The sequence below is a fragment of the Perca flavescens genome, chromosome 23 (genome assembly GCF_004354835.1).
Source record: "Perca flavescens isolate YP-PL-M2 chromosome 23, PFLA_1.0, whole genome shotgun sequence".
In the NCBI taxonomy this organism is placed as follows: domain Eukaryota; kingdom Metazoa; phylum Chordata; class Actinopteri; order Perciformes; family Percidae; genus Perca; species Perca flavescens.
This window is the reverse complement of record NC_041353.1, coordinates 15,297,597-15,321,829: the sequence shown is the minus strand read 5'-3', so window position 1 is coordinate 15,321,829 and position 24,233 is coordinate 15,297,597. Positions and strand designations below refer to the sequence as shown.

The window sequence follows — 24,233 nt, the reverse complement described above, 5'->3', positions numbered from 1 at the left end:
GAAAGAGAGAGAGAGAGAGAGAGAGAGAGAGAGAGAGAGAGAGAGAGAGAGAGAGAGAGAGAGCTGCATTCCTTACTTTCCCATCGCGAAAGCAGGGGACGGGCGGGAGAGAGTAGGCAAGGTGGGGCGGGGTAGCTAGGTATATCTGCAAGATGGATTACGTGGGGTTTGCCGAGTTCAACATTGACACAGATTCATCGTAAATCATTATGCTGGGGACCCGGAGTGATTTCTGCATTAGGAGCAGAAAATGGAGTTCAGCCAGTCAATGAGGGAGGGCATATTTCACATCAATCACCTCCACACTCTCATGTTACCAAGGCTTAAATCTCACTTATACTGTTACCAATAGGGTTCAGTGGCTATGATGGCAATCAGCAAGACACTGCACTAACAATATCCTACTGACTACACAGAAAGGACACAGCATGGGGCTCCATCGCCATATATTTAAAGTGAATTATGTATGAATTGCGAAAAGTAAAAGATGATGTTGGCACTAAAAAGGTTGTTTAGATTATAATTATGATCTATGTTTATAGTTCTTTAAACTTTGAACTCATGTTGGCTAACTTTCCAGCTGACTTCCTGCAGAAGTTTAGTTCTTATTCTTCATAGAGATAGGGCTGGCCAGGGGCCAGGATCACACCAACGGACACTTTAGGTACTGGAAGTTTTAATGAGGCATAGACATTATCAGGCAAAGAAATATACAGTATGTTATCCTACAGAGTAACCTTACTTATGCTTGGGATCAATTAGAACCCAGAGAGGTTTAACTCCCTGCCTAGGAAGATTAGTGCTGCTTAAACAGTTCTGACAACACAACCACAGATACAGAGCAGATGAAAATCTGTTTTCTACAGCTGGGGTATCTGAGAGACCCAAACACAAGTAATGTGACATTCTCTAGCGAGCTTGTGAAACATGCCAGTTCAGTTCATAGTGTTTATGAGCCATTATATCAAGCTGATAAAACAATGCTATGTTTTTTGAACTTTTAAATAAGACCTGGTGTTTCTAAGACCCCGAGATTAGAAACCGAAGAAACACGAATGTTCACTGAATGACAGTTTGAATGATCACTTTATTTGATGTCACTGAATTGCTTTACACTTACTGCACTTAGCCTGTACTGTACTGTAGGCTACTAATACCCCGCTGGGAATCAATAAAGGTTTATCTTAGTGTTCAAAAACATTTTAAACTAATCCAGTAATACCTTTTGAATCATTATGTAGGTCCTACAACTTTGTTTCTCAAACTTTAAGCATTACGATTCATTCTTGACAAATGATTGAATAAATAAATCAAACAAATAAATAAAGCATCTCATTTCCTCAGGGAATAAAGTCACGTGACAAGTTTCATAGGTCACGTAATAACAATAAACTATCTCCATGACAACTGAGCAAAACTGAGACTGTTCTGTCAGTGTTTTTTTTTTATTACACCTGTATTCAATGTTTTAGTCTCAAAGTAGGCTCTAAATATAATATTTTGACAGATATTTTTAAATCATTTTTTTCACATATTTTAATGTAGACTATACATAGTGATATATGTAAAAAAGTTCAATAATATATTTATTTTTAATTTTTTTCCTAACTTTATTTTTGGGGACACATGTTTAGGGAGGGCTTTGTTCACTTCTCTGCGCCAGTGGAAGGAAAGGGAGAGAAGAGCGCCTGTACTGCAGGAATCCGGATATGATGAAAATGTTTGAGACCAACAATCCTCAGAAAACTACCGACACTGAGCGTCGAAAGCGCCGCGAGGATTATTATTGATATCTTTTTTTTTTGTTAGCTAAGTCAACAACATCTGGACTGAGTGGGACTGGTACACACTGGCTGCTAAAGTTACCGGAAAAGTTTTTGGACGCCAAGTTACTCTTTCACCCAGTTTCGTCTTTTCTTCCCAACGTCTCGGGGAAGGAGTCGGAGGAAGGAAGGATGGGAATAAGTCACATTTGAAGCAAGGGAGTTGTCATGTTTGAAAGGTAAGTTATGCTTTATGAACAATATGTCCGCTTCAGCTATAAACAGCACTTAGCGAGCGTCCGTTGCTTTTTTTGATAAGAAAAAGGGAGTGTGTGAACAAATGTGCTGCACGTGGACTCTTTCAGCGAGTTTAAAGTAAAAAAGCGAGAGAAGGGGAATTTCCACTAAGTTTTACTGCAGCTCGACGTCACTTTCTCTGTGTGTGTGTGTGTGTGTGTGTGTGTGTGTGTGTGTGTGTGTGTGTGTGTGTGTGTGTGTGTGTGTGTGTGTGTGTGTGTGTGTGTATAAGCAGACGACTGTCTCTAGTTGAGTAATGACACGGTGTCTTCAAGCCTCAGCTGATGATGAGACAATGTTTGTTTTTTTGTTTTTTACAGCACTGAGGGCTGAGGGAAGGGAGGAACTTCTTCTGCTGTGTGTCCCAAAAAGACGACTGTCTCATGTCCAAGGAGACCGTCCTTCCTCCGGATGGGCCGGCAGGGCCAGGAAAGAGCCCTCAGCAAGAGACCAGTCCCCTGCTGTCAGCCTCACAAGGTAAGGCCACACAGGAGAGGCCAGAAATCACTAGCATGGGGAAATCAAAGTTAAATTGAGGTGACCAAAGTGGGGTCTGGGGCTCCCAGGAGGCCATCAGAGGGTCCCAGAGGTCCTTCAGTAAGATGTAATTTAACTAATATGTTATTAAGTGGTAGGATAGTAACAACATGTAAATTTATGTCCAGCTCTGCACTGGTTCACACCTAATAGCATTGGGCCTGTCATCCAAATACTTGTGGTCCACAAGCCAAAAATGTGTCCATTTAATCGCTCTGTGACTTGCAAACATTTAAGAATCCCTGCTATATAATGCATGGCTCATGTGTACATGAAGTTCTCTCTATAATGCATGCTTATGGAGCGCTTTTCTCTCCATGCTGCCAGTGCAAAACAGTGAAGCTGAGCTATAAATATCAGTGATATATTCCGTCAAGAACTTATGTGGCTTGTACAGTCAAACATGGGAGGAAACAAGAGGAATACCACATATAGAAAATGAGTCAATGGCTGTATTAATACATTACTGGTGCATATCCGCGTTTCTCATTCTGCTTGGGACAATATCAGCGTTGTCTTTTTAAATTATATTCATGTGATTTTTAGTATACATCAGTATCTGTGCTCCAGTGTTAAGCCTTGATAATGTTTTTGCTTTTTTTCCCCTCAATAAAGTCTGAAGAAACGCCCGGGTGACTATTAACAGCAACCACAGCCAATTATAGTTTTTAATTAACTTTCTAGTTGCCCCTAAGATTATCACATGTAAAATAAGCGTACCCCACACCCCTTTTTCATTTTTCTTCAAACAAGCAATGAACCGTTAACCATCCTATTTATACCAAGCATCATTATGGCACTGTCAAAAAATAGCAAAGTAGGACAAAGTAAGCAATCACTGGGGCTGCTGGATTGCGAATGGATTTTTGCTGGACCTTCAAAGGCGCTTGCAGTTAATACTGGATTTCCCCTCTCAGGGGACTGTGGATGTACTGAGAATAGACCAATTTATTTCTAACTGTGATCACTAAATACTGCGATGCATCACACAGCATTGCCGCTAACGCAACTGCGGCTACCATACATCAGCTCCAAGCTGAGATATGTGCCATATCTATCTAGGGCTGCTGGCCTGCATCCATCTGTTCCACTCCCCCTTCCATCACTGCTTACAAACAGAGAGTGTTGTAGCATTGAAATAAACGCATCAAGCTTTGGTAAACGAGCTCGCTGGGTTTTGCTGAATCATTCCTCCTCACCATTTTTTTTTTTTTTTTTTTTTAGAATCACAGCAAAAGTGGCTCAAGAGACAGTATGCTACTGAAAAACTTGCAAGCTGTGAGCACAACTGTGGGCTACGAGCAGGCATCTGGCACCAGACCAGTGAATAAAGTCATTGTGGAAGGTTTATTTACTGAACAAAGCACCAGTGTGAAGTCAAGCAGCCAGAGGCTGAGGCTTAGAGAGATGAGTGAAACTGTCTCCCATGTTTTTTTTTTTTTTTTTTTGCACAGCTATCAGGCCGAGAGTCTTTGCCCACATACTTTTTCCAATTTAGATGAATGCAGCCTTTATGGCAGGAAAAAGAAGCTTGGCAGGTAGCGCACACTCGGGAACAGAAGGAGAGAAAATGAGATCCAGAGCTCTGGCAAGGCCTTTACCTGAACCGCCCCCACCATGTTGTGCAACCATTTGCCAGCGGCCTGTGTTTTTTCTGGCATAAATAGTCCGAGTGGGCTCTCTACCTCTGTACCTCTGGCTCGTCCAGCTGTCCCTGATATTTTGTCCACTGTGGCTGACCCTGCCGTAAAAGTTTACATCTGTTTTTGAAGGAATGGCTGTAATGCACGTTAATTTAGAACAGTTGAGCTTGTAATAGGATAACATAAAATGAAACAACCGGAACCCTCTCTGTTAGTCACCACGCATCATAATATTTTGCTGCTTAACCCTGTGTGCGACAGGTTTTTCCTTCTTTGCCCATATTTAACGTTAAATGCTTGTGACCCTAGATGCTTGTGACAGGGAATCGTCCGGAAGAACACCGTCTCCCAGGAAACCAGCCACTGAAGGAGAAAGTCACGTGACCGAGGAGAAGCCTAATTATCGCGAGCCTGTAAGAAGTAAGTTTTAACGACCTGGAAAAGCTGTGGGCGGACAGCAGGATATCTTGGTGTTATTTTTTAATGATAAACAAAAATGAGCCCTTTAATTAGAGGGAGGGAACAAATGATTAACATATTTTGCTTTCAGTCAGTCAGATGGTTGAGCTCCACTGCAATGTTTTATTTAACGTTTTAAATGGTTATAAGTCATCCTATTTCATAAATGCCCTCTAACTGTCACGAATAGTAGCTGTTATGACAGTTGCACAGTGTACTGGGCATACACGAGGCAGGGTCAGGTGGCCAACTAAAATATTAGCTTCAGTGTTTCCAATTAAAATATCAAGATAGCACCAGGGTCTCTTGGCAAGTGAGTGGTAACATGCATGCGTTCTCATTCTGCCATAATGACCAAGAATGGGCTCGTTTCTCCATTTTTTTCTCTTCTCCTTCTAACCCTCAACCCAGTGTTTTGGAAGTGAGGAAATCCTGTTTGTGGTTCTGGCATTGACTGTTGTAACGCACTGATTGTATCTTAGCCACAATGTCCACCCCCGTACCACCAAACATTTACCTATTGGGGAAGAATTGGCATTTCTCTGTCGAACGGAGTCATTCAGCATTCAGTCGAGAACATTGCAGGGGTATATTGTTCCAACCAATAATCAAAATAGTTTTTTTGCATCTTATAATCTGATTTTAAAACTTTAAACCTGTGTTTTAGCTCTGACATAATTGCATCGTTTTATGCAAATGTCCTGACATAGGGAGGTTTTACAAAAACAATTATTTGGCATTGAACTGCTTGAGTTACTTGCAGGTCTAATTAAGTCTAGATGGATTCTTGTTCAGTAAATTGACTTGATACTGAGCTACGGATTGCAGGTCACAAAAGGAAATTGCTAAAATCTTTGTGCGCAAAGAGTGAGATGTGTCAGCAGAGGCTAATAGCAGTTGATTGCTTCCATCCATCTAAGTGCCGAGGTATAATAAGGATTGTGTTTGCATTTGACACAACAGTTCTTTTGTTTCTAGGTTGTTAACTTTTCCAGGGTGCCTCTTCCTGCCTATTATTTATTTATTTTTTTTGGTCTCAAACTTAATGACTTGCCGGTGGCATGTTTACTGAATCAGCGAGGAAAAAAAAGGATTCAGTAGCAAAAAAAAAAAAGCTTGGCAGGTGTGAGCAGTATTGCACTTCTGCAGGGAGGCATGCTTTTCCTTCATCTCAGCAGATAAGCCCCTGTGACAACAGTTTTGCGTTGTAATTGATGCCCCCCCCCATCATCCACACTTACCCTATCTCATACACACACAAACTGTCTGGTAAGGGAATTTTAGAGTGAGCAAGGCATGCTACTTCTCTTTTGAGAGTTACAAGAACATAAATAGTCATGTCAAATACAGACAAAACCCTGTATTTGTGCTATAATCTTTTTGAAAGTTATATCTACCCGTGTATGTCTTTGGTTAAATCAAAGCTGGAAATTCTTACATTTAGGGGGAGGGGGGGGAGCTCAAGTTAACCTATTTGTGTCATATTCTCACTGTGGTTTTGTTTGTTGAGGTGACCAATCAGATCGCTCGCTGGCAGGGGTAATTGAGAGCCCTCTTCACCGCAGAAACAGGAAATCAATAAGAAATCATCTGCCTGCCTACATCCTGGCCCTCGCTGTCCCCCCACCACCCCCCACCCCCCACTGCTGTTCCATTGAAAGCTTGTGTACAGTATGTGGACGGTGACTTTTCACAACAAGAGGAAGCCTATTGTGATGTAGTAATAACAGCACATATCCTCTTTCAGTTATGATAAGATTGTTTTGACAAGTTGTCTTTTGAACCAGTGGGTCCCCTAAACACGGGCAGCGGTTCCATATTAGTTTAAAACTGTTTTTTTAAGTTTTATGTTTTTTTTTTTTTCCAGGAGAGTACATTCAACACTGAGTAACTGAACCTCACCACACAATGTATCAGCAAGTGTGATGTAAAAAGCTGAAATGATCATTAGGGACACAGTATCATAAATTCACATGGTTAAAAAGAAGTTGAAGTGTGGCGAATACCGTGATTGCCAACCACTGCAGCTTGTTAGACGAAAAAAAAAAAAAAAGTACAATTCTGTCCTTACTGTTAGGCCGTCAGTGAACGGTTCCTCTGTGGCTCCGCCATCCTGGGGGAGGAGGGAGAATCTTGTGGGGGAGACAGACATTCCTCAAGAGACCGTTCTGGGTTTTCAAGCAGCTGATATCTCCTGCAAACAGGGCCTCGGCTCTCCGGACCCTGCCTCAGAATAAATTGCTACCACCCACCGCCAGTTTTAGGAGTTTAATCGTCACATTATTCACCAGATTGTCAAATACTTTTTTTTTTTTTTTTTTTTTTAATGCTTCTGTGGTTGATAAAGATGACCTTACTAGCTTCCAAAGAACAGGTCTGGTTTTTTATCTCAGGAAAATTCTGTAGTGAGAAAGTAAGGTCAAATAACATGACTCTTCTTTTTTTTTTTTTTTTTTTTTTTTTAAAGAAAGACATTAGTTTGGCCTTTGTGTGAATCCCTGATTGGACTCTTTAGTGGCACACCTTCAAGGTTATTACCTGTGTGCAGAATTGACCTTTTTGGAAGTGAATTTGTGACCCCTAATAAATGCAGTAAAAGGGATTGTTTAACGGCAGTAGTGTCTCATACCTGCACCTTTCTTGCATGAAAAGATTCCTTGACAGTGCAACAATTAAGATGTATATGTGTATATATGTATATTTATAAATATATAGACAAAACTGAAAAGTGTTTCCAGACAGTTGGCAGAGTTAGACTGAGATAAAAACAAAGGGCAAGTGCGTCTTCATCATTATTTTCATCACTTAGTGCTGAAACATTTTTTGCTGAAGTGTTGAATCAACATTCCCAGACTGTCACACTGCCTCATTTGTATTCCAAAGTTCCTTAAGAACTTAAAGACTTTTTAACCTCATGCCAGTTGTTTTTTCCCCAGAATATATTTTTTTTCAGCCATGGAAGTGCATGGTGATTGTTGTTATGCAAGATTAATATCTTTATTGTAATCCTCAGAGCCCTGTCTCTGCAGAAATAATGTGTCTAAAGCATAGACCTATTATAAACGCAACCGTAATTTTCAAGTGATTACTTACCAGTGGGTCATGGAATCAAAAACTGTATAAATAGGGTGAAATGCTAGTGTAGGGGTTGATTAAAATGGCCATTGTAATTCTACCTCTGTTGTAATTATTTTCTCATTGTCTTGTTGCAGATAGATTTCATATGGGAAATTTCAAGTGTGTTAATTAGCATATTTTACCCAAAGTGCCCGAGCCTATTCACTGTTAATTTAAAAAAAAAAAAAAGATATTTCAAATATTTGAGCCAAATGATTAGATATGCATACCTCAATTTATGGACTGCAGTCTTTCAAGTACTTATGTTAAAAGGCAACATATATGGATTTTGATTGTGGAGGAAGAGTGTCTTTTTTTTTTTCTTTCTTTCTTCATGGCAGAGAATGTGAATATTAAGAGTAAGTCGTTTTAACACCAATTGCCATTATGTCTAACTGGTTCTTCTGCAATGGCGGAAGATATGTTCAGATCTTTTACTTGAATGAAATAGCAATACCGCAGTATACAGCTACTCAAGAAAAGTCCTGAAAAGGAAAGTCCTGCATCCAAAATGTTAGCTAGGCTATATGAAAGTACAGACGTATATGTTTATATATGGATAAAGCAATTTAATATTGTAGTTGATGAAGGTGGTGCAACTTTAAACTACTTTCTGTATCGTTGGTTAGTTGAATCGATAATAATGCATCAAATTGTATAAATCAGTTATACACAGTACATACATACTGTACATAGTCTGGTTAGCACAGGTAAGGTAGGTGCACTGCATGTTTACCGCCTCTCTAACCAATGCCACGCAAGACAGCGTCTGTGCCTTTCACAAGCCACTCGCAAGGAGGGAGGGAGGGAGGGAGAAAATAAATCTGCCAGTTTAAATGAGAGCTGCGCAGGGGGGGATTACTTGGCCTCTAACAGGGTTTGGGCTCCAACATTAAGGTTAAAACCCTTTTCTATTACTGATATCTCTGCCGATGTTGCCCCCGCCAGCCCCGACCCTCTCGAGCTTCCAGCTCCTTGCCCCCTTCGTGTTTGCAGGTTCATTGCCTCTCTGCTAGGTCATTCTGTCAGGCCCCCCTGATCAGTAGAGGGTGACCGGGGACCAGGGGATGGCTCCCATCCAGACGCACAGACAGCCGCTGCCGACACAGGCCTTGGCTGGAGCAATGCACCCCCCCCCCTCAGGCTAGAGCTAAAATCGATACGGGCGTCTCCGTGTTTAAAAAGCCACTCAGAGGCAGACGAGTACCTCTGTCCCAAAGGCTGATCTCTCAGCTTAAGGCCTTGATTGGCATCCCGAAGATGCGAGGCGCTGACCCACAGCTGTCCCATTAGCAGAGGGTTAATGCTGAGATAGATACTGAGCAAATAAAGGAACTAGGTGTGGGGGTATTTTGATAGACTGTCTATCCCCTCTCTGACCCAGAGACAGACCTCACTTGTATTTTGGCTTTAAGGGAGTGGTAGCGCTACAGCCAGATCCTCATCTCTGACTCCAATAATGGCTGCGTTAGTGGATCTGCCACAGATGCACACTGTATTTACTTGGTGTGTGCGGTCGACTCTATGTCTGCCGCTTTGCATGTGTATGCCTTTTGTGTACATGCGTACGACTGTGCGCATGTCTGCGCGCCTGCCGTTGAATTTCAAACAAGTGAGTTTCCTGTGGAACTTCTACTTCAGCAAGGAGATTTTGAAGCTGGAGGAATATTTGAGTCATCGATGTAACTGAAACTGAAAATACCCCCATTCCCCTCATTCCCTCCCCCTTCTTCCCCTCCCGTTCGCTCCCGCTCTGTTGCTCCGTTTTTGTTTTGAGTCGTCAGCCAGGAGAGGGTGGAGCATGTTTTTGGAGTATGGAGGCTGGCAGCTCCCTCAGGCCTGCTCTGAGTCACGTCATAATTGATCTTTCTAGAAATTGTGGTTGCTAGCCGTGTAAAGCCTAAATCCGTGCAAGATGTGCAGCTTTTTAAAGATACCGCACGCGTCTGACTTCATACTACACTCTTACTCCCCTCTCGGATGGTGAGAAACCGATGAGGGAGAATAAAAGGCGTTTGACAAAGCTTAATGCAGAAACAGGCTCGTACAAATTCATCTCAGCAATGAGGAGAGGAAGGAGAATAAGGGTGACGTTTAGGGTCTCTCACAGCAGCCAGGTTGTAAGGCTTTGAACGCTCCTTGATGTCTCGCGTTCTGCTACATTAGTAGCACTCAAATTAGCACCACGCCAAATTCCACACAACAGTGGAGAGACCGGAGACTTCTGTGGTCAGAGCTTGGGGGTGTGTGGGGGGGGTGTGGGCTGGGCTGAGTGTGAATGACTTCCCCTCAACGTGATTCATGTAAGAGAAAATGGCATCTCATTGGGACTTTCAATGATTTAGATAGCAGTCAGACATATTAATCTGGGAAAATGTTCCGTTTTGAAATCAAAGGATAATTGATGACCCCCTTCTCCCCCACCTCCAACTCCCCTCCCCAGCGCACACAGACACCTCAGCCAGCCTTGCGCACGGAGTACGCTGAGAGGTTCATGTCGTCAAATCAAGCTCATGTCTTTCAAGTTGCCTTCGCTACTGTAAAATGTAATTAAGCAGAACAAGGTCCGAGGGGGTTATTTTTTCCACTCAATCAGCAGCAAAATTTGAAATTAGTAAATCCCTGACGCCCTGCTTCTCTCTTTGTTGGGTGACAGTGGTGAAGTGGTGGTGGGGTGGGGGGGGGGGGGGTGGCGGGGGTTGGAAATAATATTAAGCTCTGTCTTCACGTGTCAATTCCCCTTCAGCAGGTTGGAGGAGCCAAATTTGAATGACTGTCACAGAGAATTAAAATGGGGTAGAAAATAAGTGTGTCACCACTGGAAACGAGCTGAGCAATATTGACTGATTGCCCTGGAATGGGATGGGAAAACCCAGACAAAAATGTGATGTTTCCCGCTTAAATGAGATGCTACACAATGTGATCAGCCTTGACAGGTGAAGACAGCTAATAGAGTTGTGTTGCAGGTTACCATAACACACACACACACACACACACACACACACACACACACACACACGTCACTTTTGCTGATGAGGATCCAATATCAGAGAAGGTAATTTAGCTATCCTCAGCGGTCATCATCATCCGTGCCGCTGCCATCATAATCATTTTTTATCTTGGATAAATACAAAACATTGTGTGCCCGTGTGTATGAACTGACAGGGCCAGGATTGCTGTGTGATGTCCAGAGTCACATTTTTTTCCCCCTCATATCTGTTGGAACAAGTGACATTTCTGTTAGCCCGTGTCAGGTTGCCATCCACTCTGTGTAAACAGCTCAAGACAAGACCACAGAGTTGGCATGGCACCCACATCTTTTATTTTTTTCTAAAAAGTCTAATTTTCTAATCAAATGCTGCTTCCTGGTTCCCAGTTGACAGCACCAATTTGCTCTCATTTCACACTGCTGATATCTGCATTATATTGATGCTAATCACAGTTGGTGGGTTTTCTTGTGCTGGGACACTTGAATGATGAACCTGGAGTCGTGTGTCTGTTCCTTCTGATGCGTCCTTCTAGACAATAAAGAAAGTCCTTGTCCCGGAGTTTGGAAGGTCAAACGGTAAACGAGGCTTTGATACGCCCAAGGAAAATTTTCAATCAGAGCCCTTTGTAATAACATTCATTGTACTATCTCTCTCTCTCTCTGTGTCCCTCTCACTCTCTCTGCAGTATAATTCCCCTGGTTTTGCGTCTATAAATATGGACAGGGAAGATGTATAATTTCTAATGAGAAAATATATCCCTTTGGATTGAAAGGCAGGGGCTGTTCCACACGCTGCTGTTTGTTAGGAGGAGAGATGATACCTCAGGCTGTTTTGGCAGAGAGAAGGGGAGGGGGGGTTGGTGGTGGTGTTGAGAGTAGTCTGGCTAGGTCATTGCACATTTACAAATTAGCATTTCAATCATGCAGGTACATGGCCAGCCGGGCAGAAAATATACATGTTTTTTTTCTAATGCAAGGCACAAAAAGATAAACAAAACACTGGCCCTGTTAGGAGAATTAGCTTTTTCAGAACTAACTGTCACTGTGAATTCTGCCCGTTGCTGTTTGGCACTCATAACTCAAACTAACGGTTCCCTTTACCGCTCTCAATTTTTCCATTCATTGTTAACTCACAAACTCGTAGCATTGTGTAATCACGGCCATTAGGAGATAAATACAAGATCTGGATTGTGGTGTTTATTTGGCTGACATGATGTGACATTTGAATAACTCTATGCTCTCTATGATGGGCATTCTAATAAGCCTGGGCAAACACCTTTCGTCTCTCTTCTCCCTCGTTCTCTCTGTCTCAGGGGCATTAATAATAAAAAAGGACTGAGCTTTAGAAACACAGAGCTTGTGTGGTTGTTCAATCCCTGCCTGCCTTACCTGCGACTCTCGGCGTAGCAGTGTGCAAATGAGAATCTCCATATTGCCCTGTTTGACCTTTGTGTTATATTTTCATGTTCTTGACTATTTTAGAATTCTTGTTTATACCGCTCTGTTTCAGTTGACATGCATGCATGCATATTCCTTCCTGGTAGGTCTGCCTCTGTGCGTGTGTGTGTCTGTGTGTGTGTTAGATCTAGTAGGCTTGTGACACATATACGTATCCTCCTCTTCTTTCTTCTGTCTTTTGGGTGCAATTTCCGACTCCCTCCTGTAGGACCTATTTTCTGTGACAAAAACGGAGGTGTTTATATACTCAGTTTTACATACAGAGCGCACAGCTCTGGCGCAGCTCCAGCTCTCTCCAGGCACTATGGTGCTCGGTCCCTGTGTGGCGCAGCCACTGAAGACTCCGTGACAAATGGCAATTATATTTGTGTGTTCTTCATGAATCCATCAAACACTGGCCTTTTAAAAATGCTCCCCAGATATTTGAGGCTGTCTGCTACTAGTAACTGGGACCAAATTGGGATGCTGCTTAGACAGTCAAGAACCACTCACCCCCTAGTTTCCCCTGTGATGTGTGTGACAGCGTGTGTAGGGGAGTACCATGTTTTATTCAACTACAAATGTACACTCTCAACAGTTGTTGATGTGCTAGAAATAGGGCGGTTACAAGTCCAATTTGAAGCGTGTGTGTGCATGTGTGTGTCCAATGCTTCCTCCAAAACATGGTGTTTTAATGCAACCTGTCAGGTTGTGTGCAATCGGTTATCTCAGGACACCTACCCATGTCTCTGAGCTTGTGGCAACTGCGCAACTCATATGATTATTTTTTTTTTTGTTAAAGTTTCTGGGAGTTGTTCGTATCAAATTTTGATGCAGTTTGTGTTTCCTGCTGTGTTATAGGAACAATGCAGTAGCAGTGTGTCTGTGTTGCTCAGTCAGGATTTATTAACAGGTACAGCTCATTTTTGCATTTATCAGCTGAATCCTCAGATGCAATATTAAACTTTTATATGCAACATTTTCATTGCCACATTATATTATCTTGAAATGATGACGTCCAGTTTTGTGTAAACCCATAATAAAAGCTCAAAAGAGTTGTATGCACAATTCTAAAAATGGATATTATATTGTAAAGTTCAGATTCTGATTAATTTAGATTGATAATAAAATGCAAACATGCACAATGGCTGTTGGAGACATTTCAAAGTGGACTTGACCAATGCTGGCTTTTCCCTAAATCTATGGTATATGAAGTTTTAAAGTAAACAGCCATATGCTACATATTTTTCTATATGTTTCTATATTTCACTGCACTGCAGGTACAGTGAAAGTTTTCGACGCGCCAACTTCCCAGCGTAGCACAATTCCAACAGGACTCACTGTATTTTTGCTTTCTCTCATTACGTCTTCATTTGTCTCGCCGTGACTGTACAAGTCCGTCATTGCCATCTTTGACAGTATCATCATTATCATGATCGACGATTATGAATATTACTCCGTTGTGTCCATTCATCTCAGTCACCGTGTTCGTCAGGATAAAAATAAAGACTGCGACTGTGTAAAGACTATCCAGGAACCTGCCACTGAAGCACACTTCTCTGCAGACTTGAACCACTTTTTAGGGCTTTGCAGTGTGTCAGAAACCCGAGTCGCCGCTTATGTACTCTGGGTTTTACGTGGTGGTTTCTTAATGACTATTTATACTTTGGTAAATTGAAAGCTTGACTTCCTCAAAAGGAAAGGTAATTATGCCTCCCAGTCTCTTTTGGCCTTTTTGTGTTTATGTGTGTGTGAGCTTGTGTGGCTAGTTTGTTTAATCTAGATGGGAAGAACTACTGTGTTATTATGTAAGATACTATGGTTGATTGGTTTAAGGAACTGTCATCCGCTAGACAGGGATTGCTGTGTTGTATTGACCTGACAAAACTCAAGAAACAGGTGAAGTGTGTGTGTGCGTGGGTGTGTGTGGTCTTTGCAAATGAGTTTGGACAAGTTAATCATTAGCTATAGATAGGACCCCCCCTCCCCCCATCAGTCCATTACACATTTAAAATATGTCTACATCTGACAAATCAAATAACGTGAGAAATCACCAGCAGTGTGATTTAAAAGAGGTGGCTTTCTGATTTTTATTTCTGTTTAAAAAAAAACAAACACGAATTGCTAATTGTTATCCAACCTTGTTGAGGTGGAATTAAGACAAATTCAGTTGCTGCCAAGTTTGTTTCTTGAAACAGGTCACATCTTGATGAATAGCTAACTTTTGGTTTGTGATTCTTGTTTATTATAACCGTGAACGAGCTGATGCAGGAAAATGTTAATTACTGGTCTGTGCCCCCGAAGTAACAGTTGCACAACCAGATCACTGTGATACCACTTCGACAAGTTAGAGGATTGATTTGAAAGATAAGGCCCACTGTGTTAATATGTAGATAACCCTACAATACTGTGTGTGTGTGTGTGTGTGTGTGTGTGTGTGTGTGTGTGTGTGTGTGTGTGTGTGTGTGTGTGTGTGTGTGTGTGTGTGTGTGTGTGTGTGTGTGTGTGTGTGTGTGTGTGTGTGTGTGTGTGTGTGTGTGTGTGTGTGTGTGTGTGTGTGTGTGTGTGTGTGTTCCTAGCTTCTTTTATAATAACAGTTTGCCAAGCATTAAAGCAAGAGACTGGTGCATATATTAAGAAGGGGTGAAAAATGTGACGAGTTTCAGCTGTCAGAGGTAAAACTGAAGAACAACAACAGATGTAGCCAACTCCGGGTCTCCTTGTTAGCCAGCTTTAGTCCCTCCTCACATTGTCATGGGCAAGCTGCAAGGCTTTTGTCTTTTGGAGTAGGAAATCCATCAACCTGGTCTTAAATCACTGCATAATGAATTATATCGTGTGCTACCCAGTTGTCTAATTCCAATTGCATGGAATCCTGATCCCTAAAGTCTACATTTGTTTATGGAGGCAGCATGCAGAAGCCTGAATGAGGAGAAGGCAAAAGCGAGTGTGTGTATTTAATTGCTTTGTTTTACATCCACATTCACGTCCGGCCTCTCCCAGGGTGATGTGTTGTTAAAAAGCGCGAGGCCCGATTCCCACACTCTCTCCCTCTCTTGTTAACCGTAATTGCACTTGTTGGTGAGCTGGCAGAAAGAAAATAGAGATGGAAAGAAATTACCAGCATCATATTAAGTCCACGTTCAGTTTGCGTACACTTTTGAAAATGTGTTGATTTTTGGACAGCTGCAAAACACTTAAAACAGGCTTCAGCTTGCGCTACACAGCTAAATAAGGCCGAATATGGCGGAGAAGACACCATATATTCAATGTATATACAGAAAGTATAGGGAAAAAACGGAATAAGTATGGTGCACACAGACAGACTTAAAAAGAGATGAATAATTCACAGAATCTCAAGTTAACTGGCGGCGGGTGCACATGCACAGTGGCTCTGATGTGGAGGCAAGGTAATGTAGGAGTAACTCCCAGTAGAGCTGAATGTGCAGGTGTTCCTCTCTCCGTAAAATGCCACCTCCTTTGTTCGCTCACATCCTTTACTTTCTTTCTTATCAGACAGGTCGCTGTCTCCTGACTTTCTGTGGCTGTCACACATACACTTAGGAAGGCCATCTCTGAGCTTTCAGAGGAAAGGAGATCATTACTGTTGCAGACAGCAGCTATTTTGTATATGCACAGTATCACAGACTCTCTTTTTCTTTTTACTGCATTAATCTCTCTTTCTCGCACGGTGTCTTAACTCACCTGGGTTCTGCTCCCACAGATGTCTGTCTGCCTACAGCAGTGGCTTTTGTGAACCTGTCACATATGCGGTTCCTGCATCTCTCTGCTTCCTTCTGTCGTTCCGGGTGGAAGTGTTTGCCATGTGATCGATATGATCATGTTAGGAAATGGTGGCAAGATTTGCTGATGATTATTTAGCCGAGAGTGGTGTGTCTCCATTACTGTGTTCTTACGGTTTGTAAGAACTGAACCTCACAAGCCGCAGCGACTTTATATGTGGGTAAAAGGTATGAAGTGCAAGGTGCAGACAAAGTTCCTCTTCAGTTAAAATAAAGTTAGAGGGTTATCATGCCCCCATAAGGGTAAAAGCAATCCATAACTTTGTCTTCCTTAAAAATAGACACTACAAATATTAAGTTATTAAAGTAAACCACTAGTATTTTAGTGTTTTGTCCTTTACATTCACATAAAACACGTATGAATAAACATACATGTTCAGTTTTATTGGACTGTCTTGTATTAATGCCCCGAGCTTACAGAAAGAAAGAAAGAGGTGACATGCTCCAAGGAAATGTAATCACCTTACTGTCCTTAAATACTGACTTCAGTAATCGTGCTGAAACTACACACCCAACCCTCAACGGAACATGAAAATGAAATCCTTCTTTCTTCATGTCTCCAGCTCAACCCCAGTCTCAGACAGTGCCCTCGGAGCCTGCCGAGGGAGACGCTGGCAAGGACCAAAATGGCTTTCGCCACAACAGAACTGGCACACCCGTGCTGAGTAACGGCAACGGCATCCACCCTGGCATCAGCGGGGCCGGGACCACGCGCACATGCTCCTGTGGCGCCAACATCACTACGGGCCCCATGGGTGTTTCAGGGCCTGGCACTGGCACAAAAGCAGCGGCGACTGCGGCGACGACAGAGCAACCAAGGAAGCAGCCGTCCACGCCCGTGTCGCAGAGGGTGCAGAGGAAATTGAGGTCCAGCCTGTCAGTCAACAGTGACAGCAGCCGACGAAGCAAAGGCAGTTCCACGGGCTCACAGAAACCTCCTTTACCAGAGGGTGAGTAGCCACACACAAGGTAACGATGACGGCGAGTAAAAGAGAGCACAAACCCACACACAGACACGTTGATGCTAATTGTACTAAGGCTTGTTTTCTTGCATGCTTCTCTTTCTGCATCCCATTTTCTGCAGGTCCTAAATTCATTCCATCAGCCGTAGGGCTGTCTCGGGGATCGAGGCCAATTTGTATTTTGCATAAAAGGGCAGATCCAGTTTACCATAACAAATTGTTCTCTAGTGTTCGAAAATACCCAATAGCACTCCATTAAAACACTTTTGATGAAATATCTTGATATATTTATTATTTTTGTTAAACAAACAAAAAAATAAATAAAAAAACAAGTTAGTTACAGTTAAAGTAAATCATTTGAGTAATGAATTAACAAATGACAAGGCAATTCTTGGTCTTATAAAATGAACAATTCTGAACTGTGCTGCCGTATTTTGTAGGAAAATATAAATATCATGTCAAAAACCTGATCAATTTATCACTAATCTGCCGTCGCAGGGTGAAATGATTTGCCATCAAACCATCACCATCAAAGCCACTTCTCTGTCGAAGGGGCTATTCTTGGGAGGCTCTGCCCAGATAGTACCTTTTATAACATATTAATAATAAATTCTTACCCTCTCTCACCTTTTAATGATGAGAGTGCATGACCTCTCCTATTTATCACTCCCGCCAAGCAAATGACATCTTATCCTGCTCCTGTGGCCTTTATTTTCTTTAACAACAACTCCGAGAGTCCGTTTGCCATGCAGGGAAGCCGTCACGTTGTCAGGTGCAAGGCCGAGGTGAGTCCAGTAATGAAGGTGCTTGGCTGGTCCTTTGCCATTGGGGAGATAGGTGTGACCGTCTAACGAGGCCTGAGAGCACAGGGTGCCTATTAAAAGTCGTGACCAGCCTTCTTCGGGCCCCTCACGGCCCCTCACACCTCTCTGGGCCCTTTCTGGCACTCCCTGCATCCCGTCAGCACCACCCTAGCCCTCATTAATGTCGCATCCCTCCTCCAACTATTGTACTGTGTGGCTGTGTGTTTGTGGACATGCATGTTTTGCCTCTTTGTTCTGTAGCGTGGACACTATCAGGGTTTAGGCATGTTTCTTAAAAGCAAAGTGGCATTTCCTGTCTAATTGTCCAACTCAAGGCCTTTGCTGTTTCGTCTTTTTTATGTGGGCTCCAAGGTGAAGTTGGAAAGTAAGATGTGATGTTATGTCTTATTAATCGATTCACAATGGTCAGGTTCAGATATGAGTTTAAATGAAGAAGACAAGTGGGCAGTCAGATCTTTATTTGATGATGCTTGACTTGAAATATGCATCAGATCGAAAAAAAAAAAAACCAAAAAAAAAAACCAGGAAGGCGCACGCACGCATCTACAACACCTAGCGGGTAAAGGTGGGATGCATCCACCAGAGATGTTCCATGTTTTCAACATCTTAATTGGTAAAGAGCAGAAAAGAGAGCGTGCAAAAAGATAAAAAAGAAATATAAAACAACAGCAGCTCAACAACTCTGCCTCATTATGGCTTTTGTGTTGCTTATTTGCAGACGCGAGAGCTCTCAGAATCAATATGTTCGCTCTCAACTATTTATTTCCCCCCGGAAAACAGCCAAGCTGTGGTGTTTGAGTGTTTACACGGATTAACATAATCTGTTTGTCTGTGAAATTAGCCTCCTAAACAGCCCCCTGAACACAGGAAATAAAAGGCGTAAGCTAGCAGGAGCTAGCTCTGGGGAGTCTGCAGTCTGCCGTTGGCACCGTAGCCAATCTGTGATAACACCGCAGCTTCTGAGGAGCCATTTACCACACTGCTTTTGTTCAGCAGGGTGGCTTGTCTCGACTCTTGTCATCCAGTTTGTGTTTTTGTTAATTGTGTGTAATCAGTTAAGGTCTCCGAGCTGCTTTAGCCTCATTTAGAGATTTAGGGCCAATGCCGCGATCACAGTCTCTGCTAAAGCTCTAAACCTTGATGTGTTTGTGTGTGTTGTGTAAGCTCTAGTCCTCTAGCTTTGGCTTTTCCCTCGGTCATGCATTATAAACAGGCCTGCTTTAAAGTGCATGTGGTGGACCTTCACTATCCAGCCCACATCCTCTGCCCTCTTTACCCATGTGTGTCTTTCATGGCCACCAAGGCTTTGTCTGATCAATCTCTCTCTCTTCATCTTTGTCGGTCTAGCCATCTTGCCCTCTCTCTGCCTCCCTGTGAGTTTGAATGTTTTGCACAGCTTGCCGCTCTGAGGCCCATCCAGCTTGTTTTGTGTCATGCCGCTCCCTTTTTTTTTTTATGTTAGCTTTCCAGATGTCTCAAACTATTTCCTCAGAGGCGCCGGACGCTGTTTTTTCGACCCCTGCAAACTCTGGGCTTCATCGCCGCTCACTGACATTAAACAGGAGCAGTGTCAGTGTGTGCTCTTCTGTCTGTCTCTCTCTCTTTTTTTTCTTTTTTTTTTGTGGAGATGTGCCTTGCGTCCAGCTCTCTTGTGTACAGTATACGACCCCCCTCGCTCCTTACTGGCTTCTCTAAGATCCAGACTAATCGCTGGTGTTGAATTATACATCCAAGTGAATAGCTGAGATGGCCGGCCGCTGCTTAATGTGTACTGTGTTTATACCGTATTCACAGTCTACTGTTCTGCTCAGTCTACATTCTGAACACTGGCATGGCTATACCCTCTGGGTCCTTCAAAGTTTGTTAATTTGCTGGACTTTGAGGTTTTGTGCATGGATCTTTGGATGGGCAGCTTTTATTTTTCTCTGTGGCATTTTAGTTGCACTCAGATGGCAGTACACTACAGCGGATACCAGTATAGAATGTAGCACGAGTTTTGTTATGCCTGCATAAAAGAAACCGACAATCTACCCAACAGCCACACCAGATGTTCAGTAGTGAAGTGTATTTATTCTCATGCATCTTCCATCACTGCCAGTGTTATGGCCTGAGATAAGGATAATAAGATGCATTCAAACTCCAGGCACCCTCACAGACACACCAAACACACACACACACACACACACACACACACACACACACTTGCTCGTTTCATGTTCCCTACTCTATCTTGTTTGTATCACAGTCAGCTAGTGCTTCTGGTCAGCTCTGCAGCCCTGAGCACCGCAAAAATAGGGTAAAAAAAAAGAAAATCCTGTACTTTGATTAATCAAACATGGGCATCCAGCGGTCCTCAGCTTGCCTTCCCATGCCGTCCTCCACACTCTCCTCCTTTTGCTCTCCCTCTAACCCAATCAGTAACAGCCCCTTCTGACAGCTCAAGATGGGCTGATGAAAGTTATGCAAATGTGCCCTGTTTGTAATGCTATTTTTCTGCATCCATCCACATCATGTCTTTATAACACTCCAGAGCAGTGGTGCTGCACTGGCCTTGGTTCAAAAAGCTGTAGGGAGTATATGCCAGGCACACCTTCTGAATGATATTTAGTATGATTTAGTGACTTGGATTCAACTAGCGAAGTTCTGATGTGGATCAGATGTGATCTTTATGTTTTGCTTTATTGTATCGTACATTTCATGAAAAGAGTTTTATTCCAAATTTAACAAAAAAACAACTCCATCTTTTAAAAAGTGACTGGAAACTTTAGATTTTGTTAAGTTCTTTAAAAAAGGAAAACAGGTTAATTATGCCATTTGATGAAATTACTGAACGTAACTATATAAGAGGAATTATGATTCTGACCTTTTCTGAGTGGTGTTTAAGAATTCTTGGAGAACACTCCTGTAGTCTTGCACTTGCACTGACACATTATGTTAGTGATGACATGTAGTAAGTAAAACATGTAATTTGTTCTTTTTCATTACCAATTTCAGACAGAGGCATTTTAATGAAACTAATTCATCCGTTCAGAAACAGATGTGTGATGGTTAATGGGTATGTTGGTAATTTAAAGGGGAACTCTTTATTGCTGTGCAACAAGAAGCTGAAAGTTGCCACCAGCTATTTAAAGGCGTTCTGTGAGGAGGTTAAATGTTAATCAGAGGTGTGAGCATTGCCTGCATTAATCCGCCTATTTACCGGGAGAGACTCTTGGACTTTGCTAATCATCTTTGTGTGATCAACCTAGCAGTTTGCATGATAATGCCACAATTATTTAACAATCCGTTAATCAAAACTGCAGGAGAGGAATTCATTTCTTTGAATATCTCTTATTTTCTTCGGCTCCCTCTCCCGCCTAGTTAGCCCTCACCCTTTTACCACATACCGACTCTGTTCCACCTGTCAGCCTGCCGAGCATGCAAGTCCTCATTCAATCAACGCTCTGCATGGCTTTCATTAATAGGCACACATTTTAGGTGAAAATCCAATTTACGCTTTAATTTGTTACAGATACGTTGTTTTATTTTGTGTTTTTCTGTTTCTTATTTTATTGATTCATTTCACTCAAGTGAAACTTTATTTTGTTTTCCAACGCGTCACCCTGGCTGGTTTGACGTTGACCCAGACTGCTGCGTCCACTGCATCTTGGCCTGCCTGTTCTGCGAGTTCCTGACACTTTGCAACATGGTGGTGACGCAGGCCTCGTGCGGCGCGTGCACGTCTGAGGCTTGCTGCTGCTGCTGCTGCACCGACGACCTGGGCGATGACTGCAGCAGCCCCTGTGACATGGACTGTGGCATCATGGACGCCTGCTGCGAGTCCTCCGATTGCCTGGAAATCTGCATGGAGTGCTGCGGCATCTGCTTCCCCACATAGGGAGGGCCTGTGCTGGTGTCTCTGTGGGGGTAACTGGACCCTGGATGGAAGAATGGAAGGAAACTGCTGCTGCTGTCACTTTGAATTCAGCAGCAGACAGAGGGAACATTTGTGAGCGTGTGTGATTGCCAACATGTGTATGTGAATGTCCTTTTTCTTTAATGTGTGTGTGTGTGTGTGTGTGTGTGTGTGTGTGTGTGTGTGTGTGTGTGTGTGTGTGTGTGTGTGTGTCTCGTAGTATGGTGTGGCTGTGTAAAGCATGCTTTGAAAGATATATTTTGACACTGGGCTTCTCCATCAAAACCAGCTCAGCTGGAGCTACAGTAGAAGTAACTCCAGATATATGAACATGTCATAGTGTAAGTTGTTTCTGTTAAGTATTCTATCCTTTGCGTAAGAAGTATTATCACAGACTGCCTTAAAGATTTTATTGTTACATCAGGAATGCTGTCTAATTGTATCCTATCTTTTTAGTCATTTTAGTGGCCGACGTGTTGCGTACACTAAACAAAATGATTTATTTACTCTGATTTAATTTTCAATACATGTGTTTTGTTTTTTTCTATGCTCAAAAACTGAGGTTGCGGTCTTAGTACTGTACGACACTGTAAAAGGTTTATGTGACAGTTCATACATTCTTAGTTGCATACTGTAGTTTTGCAACACAGACTTTCACTTACAGTTATCAACTGTAGCACTGTAGAACAGCTGAACCTGGTGAAATATCAAAGGTGAATCAGGAAATCACAAATGCTACTTTCTAAAACCAAAAGTGAAAGAATGTGCCTGTTTGAGGATTTGTTTTTTTTTTCTCTTTCAAGCATTTCTTTTAATTGAAGTGGCCTATTACAGGAAAAAAACTGCACAAAATTGCTGATGAGCACATGATTGTTTGCTGTATCATCAAAACACGTTTTACCGAAGAATCTCATCTCTCTCCTGATTTGGCAGTATTTGAAGCTTGGGGTTTACTGGAAATAAGCACAGATACGTAACGACAAACCGTGTGTACAGCGCTTTAGTTCTATGAGAGTCCTCGATGAGTGGCATCAACAATTAGAGTTGGTCAGCTTCGTGTGGTACAAGTCTTTTCTGCGATGCTATTTTACATACACACAGTATAAGTATGACTTGTTGAACTGCACTCCGTTCATGAGGGGTGTGATGTGGAATTAAAAAATGGTGACCCTGGTCACCATATAAGCGGCTTTCGGGTATCAAGCCCAATGACTCACAATACAAAAAAAGGAATCATGAACTGTCAGGTCGAAATAGTAAACTCATGCAGGGTAAATGCAGTTTTCGTCTCATTTTTCTTCCATTCCTTAATTCTGTGTATTTCGAGATGAGTATGTGGTGATTCACCAGTGGAGTCATTTTCTTGTCTTGGAGATCCGCTTTGATGTTGTTTAAGTGATGCTACTTAATGCTGCCCTTCATTAGCACTGCTTTGCTAACTGCTTACAAAAAAAAATGCCCCTTCCTAACGCCAACAAAGATAATGTGCTGTCATGTACAGCTCGTCTTAATGGCGCACTGGTATTGTGTGTAAGGAGGTTGGATAGGCACCTCTGCAGCAGATAATGTGCAGCAAGTAAACCTCATTTTCCTGTTTATGATTAACTCACGCCAAGAGTGTCAAGAAAACCGTATAGATAATGTGAAGAATTCATCTAAAAAGAGTCAAATGTACACATGTAGCTACAGTAGTTGTCCTCTTATACTAACTGTTGTATGTTTGTTTTTTCTTCTTCTCCTGGGCCTTACACTTGATCCTTCTCATTTTCATCTCGATGCATTTCTCAACTTGGAGTTCACAGCTCGTTTTCTTGGTTTTGTACATCTTCAATCTCAAAGAGAACAGTTTTGTTTTTTTAAATAAAACATTTCCAAAAATGTATGTTGTTTATTTTGCACTTTTTTTTAAACAATACATCTTTGTGTGCATCATTTCTTCATTAAGTTTCACTTGTTAGACTGGCAAACTCTTCTTATTCCACTCGGGCCAAAGGTGAGCCTCTCTTCTCTTTGAATAGAGAGTCTTGTGTATCATGCGTCTTGACTAGGGTTGCAAAATTTCAGGAAGTTGGAAACTTTCCATGGGAATTAATGGGAATAAACGGGAATTAATGGGAATAAACTGGATATTTTTAATATTGCTTGTTATAATACTGTAAGGAACTTAAATTAAACATCTTGCAGCATAATCTTGGTTAAAACAACCTGATTTAATGCAACTTCAGTTGAATGTCCTCACTATATTCATCAATGACATGCACGCACGCAGTAATCAGCATAGGCTACTACAGTTCTTTTATTATTTTTTTGGTTGGGGGGATATACATAACCCATTGCTATTATTAACCTATGTGTGTTAAGTGTACTAACCATAGTAAATCAAAAATGGAATGTTTCCAAAATTCCCCAGCTAAGCTTTCCATGGAAAATTTCCGCCCCTTTGACATACATGTTGTAATTACATTTTGTATTTCGTACTGGAAGATTAGGTTTTAAACTTTTACAAA

General features: G+C 42.1%; 1 protein-coding gene across 2 annotated transcripts; it reads left to right on the top strand.

The window, feature by feature from the left end:
* Nucleotides 1-1,674: 1,674 nt before the first annotated feature.
* mdfic (MyoD family inhibitor domain containing) lies at nucleotides 1,675-23,608 on the top strand. Of its 2 annotated transcripts, none has more exons than XM_028570237.1 (5): nucleotides 1,675-2,002; nucleotides 2,381-2,537; nucleotides 4,550-4,660; nucleotides 16,609-16,995; nucleotides 21,458-23,608. In XM_028570237.1, exons 2-5 carry the CDS (start codon nucleotides 2,444-2,446, stop codon nucleotides 21,706-21,708), a joined length of 843 nt encoding a protein of 280 aa, XP_028426038.1. In that variant the 5' UTR covers nucleotides 1,675-2,002; nucleotides 2,381-2,443; the 3' UTR covers nucleotides 21,709-23,608. The 2 variants fall into 2 exon arrangements, with proteins under 2 accessions (XP_028426038.1, XP_028426039.1); XM_028570238.1 differs by lacking the exon at nucleotides 21,458-23,608 and adding an exon at nucleotides 17,130-17,288.
* Nucleotides 23,609-24,233: the final 625 nt, after the last annotated feature.

Coding starts and splice junctions, on each gene's coding strand:
- mdfic (XM_028570237.1), top strand. CDS start 2,444: ATGTCCAAGGAGACCGTCCTTCCTCCGGATGGGCCGGCAGGGCCAGGA. Junction 2,538..4,549: donor CCTGCTGTCAGCCTCACAAG/GTAAGGCCACAC, acceptor TTGTGACCCTAG/ATGCTTGTGACAGGGAATCG. Junction 4,661..16,608: donor TTATCGCGAGCCTGTAAGAA/GTAAGTTTTAAC, acceptor TCATGTCTCCAG/CTCAACCCCAGTCTCAGACA.